The sequence below is a fragment of the Lepidothrix coronata genome, unplaced genomic scaffold, assembly GCF_001604755.1.
Source record: "Lepidothrix coronata isolate B3197 unplaced genomic scaffold, Lepidothrix_coronata-1.0 Scaffold103, whole genome shotgun sequence".
Lineage (NCBI taxonomy): Eukaryota > Metazoa > Chordata > Aves > Passeriformes > Pipridae > Lepidothrix > Lepidothrix coronata.
The window spans coordinates 338,166-352,888 of record NW_016690283.1 but is presented as its reverse complement, the minus strand read 5'-3'; the positions used below and the strand labels follow the sequence as shown (position 1 = coordinate 352,888).

General features: G+C 39.5%; 1 protein-coding gene across 1 annotated transcript in view; it reads left to right on the top strand.

Moving 5' to 3' along the window:
* The window catches only part of CNTNAP5 (contactin associated protein like 5), a 288,828-nt gene that overhangs the window by 141,536 nt on the left and 132,569 nt on the right, over window positions 1-14,723 (top strand). Inside the window, exons 7-8 of the mRNA XM_017823576.1 lie at window positions 3,185-3,328; window positions 14,138-14,402. Of these exons, the coding sequence (XP_017679065.1) occupies window positions 3,185-3,328; window positions 14,138-14,402 (409 nt within the window). The remainder of the gene's footprint in view (window positions 1-3,184; window positions 3,329-14,137; window positions 14,403-14,723) is intronic.

Genomic DNA, 14,723 nt, shown 5'->3' with positions numbered 1-14,723 from the left:
TTGTCCCTCTATCCAACCACAGCTTGGCTTGGATTACAGTGCTCCAAATAGAAATGAGCAGGTAAAAACCACTGTTTTCCCACTAGGAATGGAAGATCCTCAGAATGAAAGGGTGTTGTAGCTAGGTGGGAATCATTCTCTTCTCCCGGGTAACAAGCGACTGAATGAGAGGAAGTGGCCTCAGTTGTGCCAGGGTCTGTTGAAATTTAATAGTAGGAAAAACTTACTTTCTGAAAGGGGATCAGACATTGGAATAGGCTGCCCAGGGAAGTGGTGGAATCATCACCCGTGAAGTGTTCCAAAGGTATGTAGATGTGGCACTTGGGATATGGTTTAGTCATGAACACAGTGGTGCTGGGTTGGACTTGATCTCAGAGTCTTTTTCCAGCCTTAGTGATTCTATGATTCTGTGACTTTCACAACAACTAGCTCTGACCCAGGTCCCTTCACATCTGGGGGTTTGCTGCAGAGCATCCTGATCTAGGGAGCCAGAGCAACTCAGCCAAGGAAGGACTGAGCAGAGGAAATATCCTGCCTGCCCACAAACCCCAAGGCTGCTGTGCTCCCCTTTGAGACCAAGGTGTGGCAGAGTGCAGTTTATATCACTCCAACAGTTCAGTGCTCATGGCTGACAGTTGTTAAAAAAAACCCTTAAAAAAATTATATATCATCATATCTATATGCAAGGCAGTTCCTCATCCATTCCCCCCAACAATGTACACTTGTGTGCAAATTAAGCATGTTCATTTTTGTCCCCCTGTGCTTGTCTGCCAAGTCTCCATCACACACAAGGCACAGGGTTGTGCCGACACAGTCAGAGCCATCACCCTGTCCAGATGTGTCGAGCTGGCACGGTTCATTGCTTAAGAGACCACAAGTTTCCACTTTGCACTTTGAATTCTTTTCTCTGGGAAGAATCATTTCCCAGTACACCACAGGGAAAAAAGCAGATGTCTCGGCAGCGGCAGGTGCCTGCTCTCTCCTTTCAACTTCCAGCTGAAATTCCCTTCTTTGCATTTCACAAAGCAGGATGGAGAGAATGATACCTGTCCCATGGCACTGCTGTACCAAATCATGAGCACATTTAATAGGGACAGCACATTTGAGCATTGGGATTCTGCAACAGCTTCAGACTGAACCATCAGGGGCCAAAACTGTAACTGCTTTTAAGATGGGGTTGAGGAAAGCCAAATGATTGATTCATCAGCTTTCCTAATTTCAAACTAATAAAATTCCTTGCTTCCTGCTTGATGTTGATTAGGGGAAACTCAAGCTCCAATTTAATTTGTAGAATACTTTTTCCACATGTTCCAAAATAAGGAGCTTGATAGAAAAGTTCTTCAGCTGGTGTTAATCAGCATCACCAGTGACCTCTGTAGCACTCAGGCCTGGTCTCTGGTGCTTAGTTTTTCACAGTGTGTTTTTTCTCCATTTGCACTGGACGATCTTTCAGTCAAACACTACAGCAATACAGGCTACTGAAAGTTTATCTCAGCACACTTTAGGGATTAAAGGTCTTACTGAGGGTAGTAAAACCATTACTTTTGTAATTAAAATTATTACCAATCACAAAGGAAACTGTTTTCTTAATAATGCAGTGGTGTAATTGATATTGATTTTATTTCTGGTTTTGAAACTCCAGTACAGAGTCCCTAAGCAGGAAACTTTAAGAATAGAACATGAAAGAAGGAAAGTCTGCTGTTTTAGGAGGAACTAATGATTCTCACCAGAAAAAAAATTGCTACCACAGAAGCCCTCATGCCAATAACAAACCTGCAAGTAGCAGTCTGTTCACTCTATTTCTCTGAAGTAATCAATTAATACAACTGAGGTGCAAGTTCATTAAGGACTTGTTTTCAAATAAGTGCTTTCAAGGTTACCCAGGGAAGTTTCATTTGCTTATGTATCCCAGCTTGTTACGTAGAGTGGAATGGAAAATAACACCCAAATTCCCTTTTATTTTTGTAATAATGAACTGAAGTAAGGCATTAGGAGTTGTGACAGAGGAATAAGGTTGACCAGGTTCCAGCAGCTGTCAGCATGTAGAGCAGTGCCACACAGTGCCTGCCCTTGCTGCAGTGAATGCAGCAGGACTGCAGCACATCTTCTGTGAAGTGTGGTGGCTGTAGAATCCTCACCTGCATTATCACACTCACAGTGCTGCTGGCTGTGATGGGAAAAATGAATAAAACCCTAGTAGTACCACCAGTAAGGTTTTGCCAGAAAGGTCGGTAGAATTAATTAGAAATGAGCACTGACATTCGGAAAATGAAGGTGGGATTATCAGAAGGTTTTTGGGTTCTGGGGTTTGGGAGCTGTTTTTATTTTTTTCCTTTTCTTTCTTTTCTTTGAATTCTAGGCAATTATGCTGGATTTTGGAAGCTTTATTTTATTAGGCTCTTTGTCCTCCCAGGGCTTTCAGCCCTCTAGTCGAGTGATGAGTCGTAGCCTGCACAGTACTAACATCTGCCAATACTTAGACAACAGCTCAGCAGAAGTTTTGTGCAAATGTGTAACCTACAGAGCTTCTTCATGACACTGCTCAGTCCCAAATGCCACATGTGACTATTGTAAAGGCCAAAGAACAATGAAATTTAGGGAAAACGAATGCAAGCTACAAATGGGATATTTTGTGTTTGTGATACTACCCTCCACTGGCTGAATTAAAAATTGTTCAGATGCATGACTAGTAGAAAGAGGTGAACCCAGCTCGCAGGCAAATCCAGTGCTCTGTGGGCAGGGAAATTTATTCCCCCATTGCTCAGCAGTTCCGTGGGCTGCAGCTGAGCGTCATCCTTCAGGACGGTGGGGCTCTGATTTGGACTGTGTGAACATTTCCTTGGGCATTGTGTGTTCCTGAGTGGGTAGCTGGTGACACCAGGTTGGTGTGTCAAGGCACTTCAGAACTGTTTCAAATTGGTGAGCTGTCTGCTGCAGAGGTGTTTCTCCAGCAGCTGTAATGCTATGGGGGCTGTGATTCCCTCTGTGGGGTGGCCACATCCTGCTTCATGTTCCCAAGTGCCTCTGTTGATGTGAATTTGTTCTTAGATAATATTCCAGATGGATGCATGAAGTGGGGCTCTGCTGTCTTGGTTTTGGGATGATAATATAATATATATAAAAATATAAATATGTATATATATTATAATATTATAAATAATACTGTTCTTATTCTTTCCAAAAGCTCAGTTTTGGAGGTATTCCTGTACCGGGGAAACCAGGAACCTTTCAGAGGAAAAATTTCCACGGGTGCATTGAGAACCTTTATTACAATGGAGTCAATATAATTGACCTGGCAAAAAGGCGCAAACCTCAGATCTATACTGTGGTAAGAGGCAATACTGCTTGCTTTCCTTCTTTGCTTCCATGCTGTTGGTGCTCTCTTGGTGCTGCTGGCTGCACTGAATGATCAGAGTTCAGATTTAGATAGCTATGGGCATAATTAGCTTGTTAAAATGAGGATAACACCAGCCAGTGCTGACTCCTGTGGTGAGAGTTATTGAAAGACACATGTGGAAATTAATGCATTTCTCTGACTTTCCAGGTGTACTAGAAATTGCTTGGAGAAACTTTTTAATTAATTTTCCAAGATTAAAATGTATATTTTTGATGGCATGATAGAAATCATAGTGGTGGGGGTTTTTTTGTTAACTCTGATTAAGTCTCATTTTCTGGATCATTCTCTATCACTGTTGAATAGTACAGTAGTAGTAAAATTTTACTCTGATATTTAAGTTCACATTATAGAGAAGATATAAATATTTCTTTTATTATTGGAAATAGTTTCTTTTGTGCTGTTTCTTACAGTCAATATTGACAGTTCTGAGAAGCATTGATCTGGTACTAGTGTCTCTAAATGTGGGGGTTAAAACTAGAGGAACTATTGTCTTATGCACCTTGCTAACAAAAAAACCACAAATGCAACTTCACACCTAATAATATCCAAAATTACAAATATATTTAAATGTATTATGAGCAAGATAAGGAGCATTTTATTTTGCAAGAAGAGGGAACAGTACACTTCCATGCAGCCTTGACAAACTGTAAATAATTCAGCTCTCTGTTTGGCTTGTGCCTCACTCCATGCTTTGATATGTGCCTTTTGGCTAATACTGTGTCTTTGGAGAATGTGGAGATGAAACTTCTTCTGGCTCTCATGGCATCTTCTAGTTTGTAGTAGTGTATATGAACACGCTGAACCTAAAACAAAGCAAGCCAGAGGACCAAAGAAATTCTTTCTGCACCTTCCCTGCCTAGGGCAAGGCTGAATACACAGAGAAATAGAAAATGGAAAGGTGATGGGTGAGAAGTCCCGAATTGTGTTGCTGGCAGTCAAGACTGCCTCCAGGATGCTCCCCTGGGACTGAGAGACTTTGCTTTAATAATCTAGAGTTTGATGTTATGAGTGAGGACTCAAAAGGCTCAAGTCTTATGAACTGTGTTAAATTTCTCTTCCCCTCAGCTTACTTGCTAAGGGGGAAGCAAAGAGCCCTGGTCTGCTTCTTAGGTCATTAAACAGCTGGTTGTTTTGCTACTGGATAATGGGAAGGCCTTTCTAAAGGGAAAGAGAAAAAATTTCAATGCACTTTTTCTCTGAATAGCATTGTCTGGGTATAAGTGGCCCCAAGCAACGAAACTCCGTTATTGCAATACTTGGCTCAGTCTCAGAATCCGGCTCCTTTCCTCAATGTCAGGGAGTGGGGATGTGCCTCCATTTTTCAGTCTCTTTCACATAACGCCATAGTTTTCAAAGCCTGGCTGCTGTACTGCATTTCTCAAGGTCTATGAGGCTCTGTGCTCAGTTTCTGTGACACTTGTGAATGCAAAATGCATGGAAAGGTTGCCACACTTAACGGTACATCACAATCTTAGATGAACACCCTTCTATGAGAAATGGTCCATGTAAATCTGTTCTTCAACCTTCTTTGCATCACAGCTATTTCTCTCCTCTGGCAATGCTCATGTTCTTCTAGGTTACACAGGATCTTCCTTTGCCACCTTCTGCTCTTCACCACTCCTTAGCAATTAACTTACTCAAATTAAAATAACTTGTTCTAGCTAAATGTAGTCTTTTCCCTGCCAGAGTTACTCTGCACTAAATGCTTTTACTCCAAGCACGTTGAGGTTGTCATGCAACCAGCCATATCCCCAGGGAGCTGCAAGCTTCTCTGCTTCATGTCTTTGTAGTTGCTAAGGTTGTCTGGAGTGAAAATGCGATGAAAGAAAAGGCACAGAAAAATAATTAAATGTAGCAGGGACTTGAAATCACTTCTTCCAAAAATGTGTTGTATACTTGTGTTCTCTCCCCAGCTTTGGAGACCATCAGGGATAGTTCTGCATTGTTAGTCCCCAAAATACCTTTGTCTCCCAGGAAAAGATAATTGAGGACAAACTGGTTAGTGTGGGATTAGAAAGCCATTAATGCTCAGAAACGCCAGCTTTGTCCTCCAAAGGCAGGCAGACTTCAACACTCAGTCTCTGCTTCACTCTATGCCTTTGTGAATGTTAACACAGTCAGTGAGCCAAACTTGTGGGTTTTCATTCCCATCAGCTTTGTTTTGTTTGGGTTTTTTTTGGGTTTTTTTTACTTTTGACATCTTTCACACAAGCAGCTGAATGATACATCAGCTTTGGAGATTTCCTCTTATGATATAGTTCCTCATCCATATAAATAATGGTCTCAAATCAGCTGCATTTAGAGTTAGAGGGAGAAACTACAGGTTGTCAATAAGAGATTACTGCAGTATGTATTGTACTCTTGGGTGGTGGCTGTGATTATCATTCTGCCTGTTCTTTTCTGTAACTCATTTGCACTTTGTCAGAGTTGCAATAAAACCCCTTGAGAAGGCATCTCAAGATAACGAGATGTGTCTCTTTGAACTGAAACTTGCCTTCAGAATTCCATTTTTATATTGCCTGATACTTAACCTCTCTGCATGGCCCTATCTGTTTGGACAGGATATCTGTCTACTCTCTGGGGTTTCTTCTGTCCCTGATGGCATGTTGTCAGCTTTTTTTTTGTTGGGGGGGGATAGCATCAGGGAAAGTGTTTTGGGTTCTTTGTTTGGGTTTTCTTTATTTGTGTGTGTTTCAGTTTGTTTGTTTGTTTGTTTGTGGGTTTGATTTGGTTTGGTTTTTCCTTCCCCTAGGTCACTGAGCATAGAGGAGTAATAGGGGATCTTTTATGTGCTTTCCAAAGTGATTACTGGTTTTAATGTCAAGTGGTCAAATTTCTGTAATTGCCACTGTCAGGGTTTACAGCAGTTACTTGTGCTTCTTGGGCAATTAGTTAGGGGCAGGAAAATATGCACATAAGAGCCACATTTACAAGAAGCAGAAGAGAATTGTTCTTCCCAGAAGGAAACTTGGCCTGCTGATATCTGGGATGGAGAAGTCCTCATTGAAGGGTTTTTTGCTTAAGAATGTATGTAGATGTAGGAGGAGATGCAACAAGTTCTAGGAAGAGAAACCTATTGAGAATTGCTAAATACATCTGGTTAATGGAGTAGATGAGAGAAAAGATACCTATAACATCCTGAAAATAGCTATAAGATCCTGGCCACCAGTGCTTACCTACTGCTAGATTCAGGCTGCATCTTTTGAAATCGTTCAAATGTGACCTGTGACCAGCCTTTTAAGTCTTTTTGTGCTTCACTGATTTGTTATGTCAAAATAGGAAGTTGTCTAGACGATGAAAATAAATTAAGAGGTCATGAAAAGATGCCGTATTTTATCTTGTGTTTCACTCTACTTACTGAAATTGAGAAAAACACAATCTCCCTTTCTCTTCCATTACCTCTGGCTAATAGAAATTGAAGCTGTATTTTTATTTAGCAGAGCAAACCCTGTGCTGACTTGAGAAGAGTGCAGGATATTTGTAAGGCAGAAGTTGTCAGCCCTCAGATATGCTTGAATTTCTACTCTGGCCTGCCATGTTGAATCTGGGAGTGACAGTTCAGCACAGCAAGGGATGTGGTGACATGTAAATGTATCACTGTAGTGCCTTGGGGAAATAACCAATTGCCAGCATCAAAGAGCAAGGAAAGATACTTAGTGACAGGAGAATGTAAACTAATAATTCATTCCCTTTATAGAGAATCCAAACATGCTATTTTATTAAGCTGATTTGAGATACCTTCATTCTGAGAAGTATTTACTTGTCTATGCCTGTCTCGTTCTACCAAAGTGCTATTGCAAGTGTTGATCTATCTTTGAATATCAGGCTGGTGATTTGTGAAGGCCTCTACTAGGATTTGAAGAATCAGGAGTTAGATTTTTTTCTTAGTTTTTGCACTGCAGTCAGACTATAGGAATCATAAATAAAAAATGTTGGAAATGCTTAGTGACAACTTCCTAAGGACTAAATCAAACTTCTAAAAAAAAAAAAAAGTTTTATTCAGTTATTTAATGAAAGTTTTGAGTCACACAATTAGAAAGAGAACTGAATTTACTCGGTTTTAGGTAAGGCAGGTGAACTCAGATTCCAGAAATATTTGGTTCCTGTAAAAATAGCTTTTTATATTTTCTTCTGTGTCTCCTTCTGCTCTCTGGGTCTTCAGATGAGGCTCCTTCACATTCTACCTGTAGTGTGGAGTAGCAAGGAAGTCTATATAAATAGCATTCATTTTAAGGTCCCATTTTATTGTTGCTGAATGATATAAGAAATTAGGTATGTCGCCTCAATTAAGGTCTTGAAATAAAGTCTGTTTAAATGACATTTTTCCTATTGATTTCAGTTGGCTTTGTCTACAATTCTAGAGTTTCAGAGTGCAAATATATAATCCAGCACACACTTGTAATAATATACTCTCTTTGATATAAAAGTTTTTTTTATGTTAGGATTTTGATAGTTGTGATGACAAGTGAAGCAAGACTTTTGAGGAGAGAGACCATATTTTTTAATAAGACTGCAGAAAAAAATGACATGTTTCTGAGCAAATAAGGTCTTTTTGAGAGTCATCAGCCTTCAGCAAGTTACAGGTTAGAAACAATTGTTCTAATAAATAAAACAAGGGTTTTATTTATTACATTATCTGGATAGTCAAATTGAATGAATAGGGCAGTTAGTACCTGCTGAGTGGAGCAGGATGTTTCAAGGTGGGACGTGATAAGGCAGTTAGTCCCTGTAGGAGAGGGAGATGGCTAATTATTGTCAGAGGAGTTAGCAGGGAAAAAGGAAAATGGGATGGAATGCAATTTGCTTCAAAGCCAAGGCTTTAATGTATTTTGTAAGGTCTTATTTCAATTGGTAAGGCCTTGGGAACTACTTGGCACTTGGCTACCTGACATAACAGAAAGGGGGCAAGCTGACCCCATCACAATCAAGAGTCAGGATTGTGTTTATTTCAAACCAGTCATTTAGGATGGTGTTATACTATGATACACTGATAATTGGAATTTAAAAGAGGAAAATCTATTAAAGGAAACTAATACATTAAAAAAAAAAAACAAACAAAAAAACCAAAAAAACAAAACCAAACCAAAAAAATCCTGATAAGAATTGCTTTCTGTACATTTTTCTATTTTAAGGTAGATGTGATTCTGTTTCATAATAATAATTAAAAAATCCTTGCTGCTGTGTTTTGTTCCAGGCAATAAAACTTAATAAGCTGGAGATCACTTTACCTTGAGCTGGAACAAAAATTGGACTTGGATTGTAATAATTTGCCAGTTTAATCTAAGACATCTGGCAAGGTGAATTTGAAAGGCTGGCTTGATTCCTACTTGTTGTTCAAAGGAGGGTGTCTGGATGAGATGGAGTTAATTCCCCATAGCAGACCCCAGAGGACTGTGCTTTGTGTTGGTAGCTAGAAAGGTATTGATAACACACCAGTGTTTTGGCTACTGCTGAGCAATGTTGGCACAGCATCAAGGACACCTCTCCAATATTCCTCGCTCACCAGGAGCCTGGGGGTAGGTGAGATCCTGGGAGGTGACATAGCCAGGACAGCTGACCCAAACTGAGCAAAGCGATGTTCCATACCATATAAATCTGCTCAACAATAAAAGCCAAGAAAAAGGAGAAGGAGGAGGATAGCATTTATTATCGTGATGTTTGTCTTCTGGAGCAACTACTGCCTTTGCTGAAAGCCTGCTTCCTAAGAAGTGTCTGGACATCACCTGCTGATGGAAAGTAGAGAATAAATCTTTTGGTTTCCTTTACTTCCGTGTACGGCCTTTGCTTTTGCTTTATTAAACTGCCTTTTTCTTGACCCAAGAGGTTTTTTTCCATCTTTATTTTCTTCCCCTGCCCCATGAGGAGGGGAGTGATAGAGTGCCTTGGTGGGGACCTGGCATCCAGACAAGGAGAATCTACCACAAAGGGAAAATATTAATTGGTCACTCTTTTTTTGCATTTCCTCCTGTCTTTTTTTTTTTCCTTTTCCTGTCTCAGAGAAATGTAATTTTTCCAATTATGTCTATATTTGCTCCCATCTTTTATCATCAACCCTTAATTATTGTACCATATAATGAAACAATAATGTACAGTTACTATGGACATAAAAATGGTAAAAGGATTTGTTCTGCTTCTGGCCAGTGACATAGCTTAGGACTCTGTGATAAAGAACATCCATAAACATTTAGCCAAGCATCTAATCTCTGATTCTCTCACAGTCACAACGTTTCAGGTTTTTTGAAGCCTTCTTTTTTTTTTTTTTTTTTACTAAGTGTTACTTTTTCCACATTAGGAACATTATCTTAGTGTAAACAACTTAAAGCAATGTGATAAACAATTAGAATTTTATCACCATTCATGATACCTACAGTAAGTGGAGATAGGGCAAGTCTTTATTATGAGACTGATTATCACAGGGGTATATTAGTTTCAATGAAACTTGGATCAGGAAAGCTTTCAGATTTTCATAATTTTGCTTAGTGAAAGAGGAATCCCCTTCAGTATAGGGTGGGTATGGACCCCTGCTCTTGGAACGGATTGGTTGCTCACTCAGTGGACTACTCCTAATTCAAGTAACACTGTGCACCTTGGTTCTCCCATATCCTGTCTGAAGACAGTTTGCAACAGTATTTCAGAAGGCTGGAGCTGGGATCTTACTTTGATTTGCTTTTCATTCAGTGCTTAGCAAGGTCTTGAAATGTATTTGAAATCTATGTGGGTTTCCTGACATCTGTTCTGCTTGAGATAGTTAATTTAAAAACAGGATTTGAAGGGACCTCCCTCATTCTTAAAATCCAGTTGTTCAGAGTCGAACGACAGTTTTTCATCTTATCCTTTGAAACTGCATCAGAGGTCACTTTTTTCCCCTGTCACCTTGCTCCCAAATTCATCTGCAAACTCAGTCTCTTCACAGCTAGAAATACTCCTCCAGTTTCTCAGCTGGAGATATTCTGGCCAGTTTACCACATTTGTATCTCAGCCAGGCCTGGGATTTTAGTCCCCTTACCTGTCATATGAAGTATTCCTTTCTAATCTTCTGCAGAAAGCAAGATATCCTTTTTATTGGACAGTATCCATAGAGTGATTAATGACAAAAGTTAAGCACCCATTTGATACTCTAACCCGCAGGTAGAATAAGAGCTCAGAAATACTCATTTATTGTTCTTTCTTTTCAAGCTGTGATCTTGGCCTGGATCCTCTGGTAGGCTAAGTGCTGAGGATTTCAGCGCAGCTGTCAGTTTGAATAATTTCCCAAGTGCATCTTATTTTTGATTAGTATTCTCTGAGAACAAGGAGAATGTATAAGAAACTTGATACCAATTGCCCTGGCTATGGTGTTGTCTTCTCTCTTTATTGAACAGTACATAGTATTACATGAAGAAAGGCCAGAAAAGACTGAAATGGTTCATTAAAGTTATACAGGTTTTATTGAAGTCCCACAGAAGTCACTGGAAGGGCTCCAGTCAGTTTTGGATGAGTTTTATGGCTCAGAGGATCTTCTAATGTAATCCACTTTTATCCTCATCACTTAGCAACTGTGTTCTTCCATTCTCTTTTAATAGGAAAGGCTTTGATTCTTTCTTAAAATGCTGTAACATGCCTGTTGATTCAACACCTTACTTGAACAAGAATCATTTCTAAAACTGTATCTTGCCTGCAGAAATCTGGGATGGTTCCACTCTTTTCCTTAGACAAGTACCATGGCAGCCAGTGAAAAAATTGTAAATAACTCCATTGCATTTTTAGGTTCAGAAGTTTTCTTTTGTAAGAACAATAAAAACTCTTTTGGAAAGATTTCACTGCTTATTAGAGGAGTCGTTAATCAGTCTGAGGATGGACTCAATGGAATTCTTGAATGCCGTAGTATAGCTAGAGTTTCCAGCAGCTGAGTAGAGCTGAGCATCTCCTTTATTGTCTCTAGGGATTAGACTGTTCTTATCCCATTTCCTAGCCAATGAGCTTCAACTTTTCAGTTGAACTGGGTTCAGTTACAAAATCAAGTGTCTGCCAGAAATCTGGCATATACCCTGGAGAGTTCTAGAACTACTGCCAATTAAAGCAAAATGCTCGTGATCAGATGCAGGTTTAAAGGGAGCTGTTTACTTTTCTGACTTAGATCTGCTGACAAAACTTGTTTGAGAATAAAATTCAGTACAAGTTTAACAGTTTTTGTAAAGGGGACCTATCCCACTTCAGCGGACAAATGTTTTCCAAATCAACAGTTCCATATTTCTTAATCGAATTTTGATGTTATTGTCTCTAGGAAGGTGGACAGCGTTGGTCAGTGTAAGGATGTTAGCAGCTATGATTGGTGTGTATTAACTACATCATCTGGTTTTACTCTAGAATGCTGCTTTTAGAAGGTGTTTCCCTCCTAAATGAGTCAGTTCAACTGACTTAAGTTTACATGGCATCAACTTTATTTATCTTTTTTTTTTTTCTCCACAAACACTGTCTAGTTTTTAGCTCTGACTGCAACTAATTAAGGCCTTTACATCGTGGAGATCTCAATTTTTGAATAAGAGTAACAAAAATACCTTCTGAAAAGAACTCCCCCAAAAGGCAGACACACCTCTTGTCTATCCCAAAAATGTACCTTAAATCTCATATGCACAGAATATTGCGGTACCACCTTTATGCGTTTCCACCTGCTTGTTCTTGTGGCAGGTAGAGTCACACTCTTCTTCAATTTGGTCAATGAAGAGGCTACAGAGCTTGAAGTCTCGCCAGGTTAAGCAAGGGAAGAGATGTGTAGCTCCATATGTCCCAGCGCTGGCCATGGAATCAACACTCTTTGCTGATCATGTGTCAGGACAGGACTTCTGTGCATATCCCAGCTTACGTGAATTGCTAGATACTGTGAATGACTGGAGTGTTGCTGAGTTTTTCAAGGCGTGAAGGCAACCCCTGAATTTAGGACTAGTGGCATGTGTTCAGAATCTCATGTCAAATGTAGACGGAAACATTACCTTATATTTGGGCATATGCCTATGCATCAGTGATACTTTGTTATGGTGCTGCTACAAACAGCTGGAAGCATATTAACTACACAAGGTCTTTACTGGCTTGTTTTAAGGTCATCTGAAAATTTGTTGTGCACTGCAAAATATTTTTTCATCTTAGCATTTGCCTTCTTTGGCACCATTAAGTCAACCTAGGCATAGCTTTTTCTGCAGGTAGGTAAAAATCTGGAAAGAACTTTGAGACAAAAATCATATCTGAATTCTTTACTGTGAGGGTGATGAGATACTGAAAAAGTTTTCACAGAGAATTTGTGGATACCCATTCCTGGAAATTTTCAAGGCCAGGTTGGATGGGGCTTTGAGCAACCTAGTCTAGTGGAAGGGGGATTGGAATGAGATGAACTTTAAGGTCCCTTCAAACCCAAACCATTCTATGATCAATAAATGTCTTACTACTTTGTGTAAAATACTGAAAGCAGCGTAAAGGTCTAAAATTTCAAAGGAAAATAGTCATTGCCATTTAAAGTGTCTAAACTTAAAACAGCTCTAGAGAAGGTTAACTGTATTTATTTATAATCCTGCAGTTGACTGTTTTCTGTAATTTGGCATGAATTTGATTGAAAATTGAGGTGGATATATAACAACAACAATAGCAAAAAAAAGCTTGTGGCAACTCTTATGCAGGCAAAACCCACCAGGTAGTAGAAACTTTAAAGGCTGAGAACAAATTTCTGTCCTACTTCCCATATAACTGATGTTCAGTGGAGTTTGGATAAATTTTGGATTATATCTCAAAACTCATTCTAATATAATATGCTCATGGATTCCTTTTGCCATTGCTAAATCTGGTATGTAGCATTCTGAACCTCACTGGGCAGGTAATATGTAAATAACTCTATATAGATAAATATCTACCAAGGGCTCTTTCATCCAGTGATAACTTAGTCTATTTCTGATACTTTATTTTCCATTTTAAAATACAAGATGGAAAGACATTTGAAAGTGATAGGGAACAGTTCCATCAGCTGTCTGAGATGGCAGAGAGGAATTCCCCAAGCACTGTGCAACTTCCTGCACATCCATCAAGTGCTGTTGGTTAAAATTATCCTGCTAGAGTGAGGTATGGGCTCTGATGAGAAGCATTATCATGGAGAAAGCCTGACACTCCAATGTTTTTGTCAGATTACAGTTAGTATTTTACAAAGCAGCCTAGTTCAAAGCAAGGTGGCTGCAACAATCTCCTGAAGTGGCTCTAAAAGACATAGCTCCTTAGATGCCTCCTGGCTTTATATGTTGTTAAGGTTTTATTATGTCTTGAATGACTTGGTTGGGTAATCTACAATGGCTGAGCAAAATGGAGTTGTTTCTTCCACAGACTGCAGTGATACATGCTGGTATAGATTCTGCTGACTGCTTTGAGTAAATGTGCTGCTCTTCTGGGCAAATAGCACCATTGATTTCAGGGCTGGATGACTGACGTAATCAACTAAGGCGTGGTGTTGATAAGGGACATTTAGACACATCTAGATCCTTCTAAGAACTGTTTTGATTTTTTGATCTTTCCCATTTAGGATGAAAGTAAAATTTTGAAGTTAGATGTGTTTTCCCAGCATGGACAGATACATTTCCTAATGGTTTCCCAAAATTTGTGTCTGAATAATAATACCTATTTCAGCTTTGAGGGCCATTAGAAATCCAGTGAGCTTATATAAAGATGCTTTGGGATGACTGAAAAAAAAAAGTCATACTGATTATGTTTGATTTTTATTTTTTGCAGGGGAACGTGACTTTTTCTTGCTCAGAACCACAAATTGTTCCCATCACCTTTGTGAGCACCAGTCGAAGCTACTTGCTACTACCCGGCACTCCTCAAATTGATGGTTTGTCAGTCAGCTTCCAGTTTCGAACATGGAATAAAGATGGCTTACTTCTGTTCACCGAATTGTCTGAAAATTCAGGACCTCTCTTGGTTTACCTCCATGGTGGGAGATTGACATTACTTATTCAAAAAGAGACTGAGAACCCAGTGGAAATCAGTGAAGGTGCTTGTTTTTTGTTTACTTTCGTTTGTCTCCCTCTAAAACACAGAGTTTCAGCTCCACAGGATGAAAGAATCAAGAAATAAGGAAGCACCGAATCTTACTTTCTTTTTTAAATTTTCTTTTGATTTCCAGTGATAGAGCCACCCGGTACAGCTTGACCTAAGCATGGAAAATTGGCATTCTGAGATCTCTAGACTCGAACTGTCTGACAATTAGATCGGCCTCTGTGTTCTTAAGCAGTCATGCTAAATTATCTTCAGTCAGGTCACATGAAGACCTTCCTGTTTCCTGTCTTCAGTAGTCAGCTGGGAGGCAGCTCAG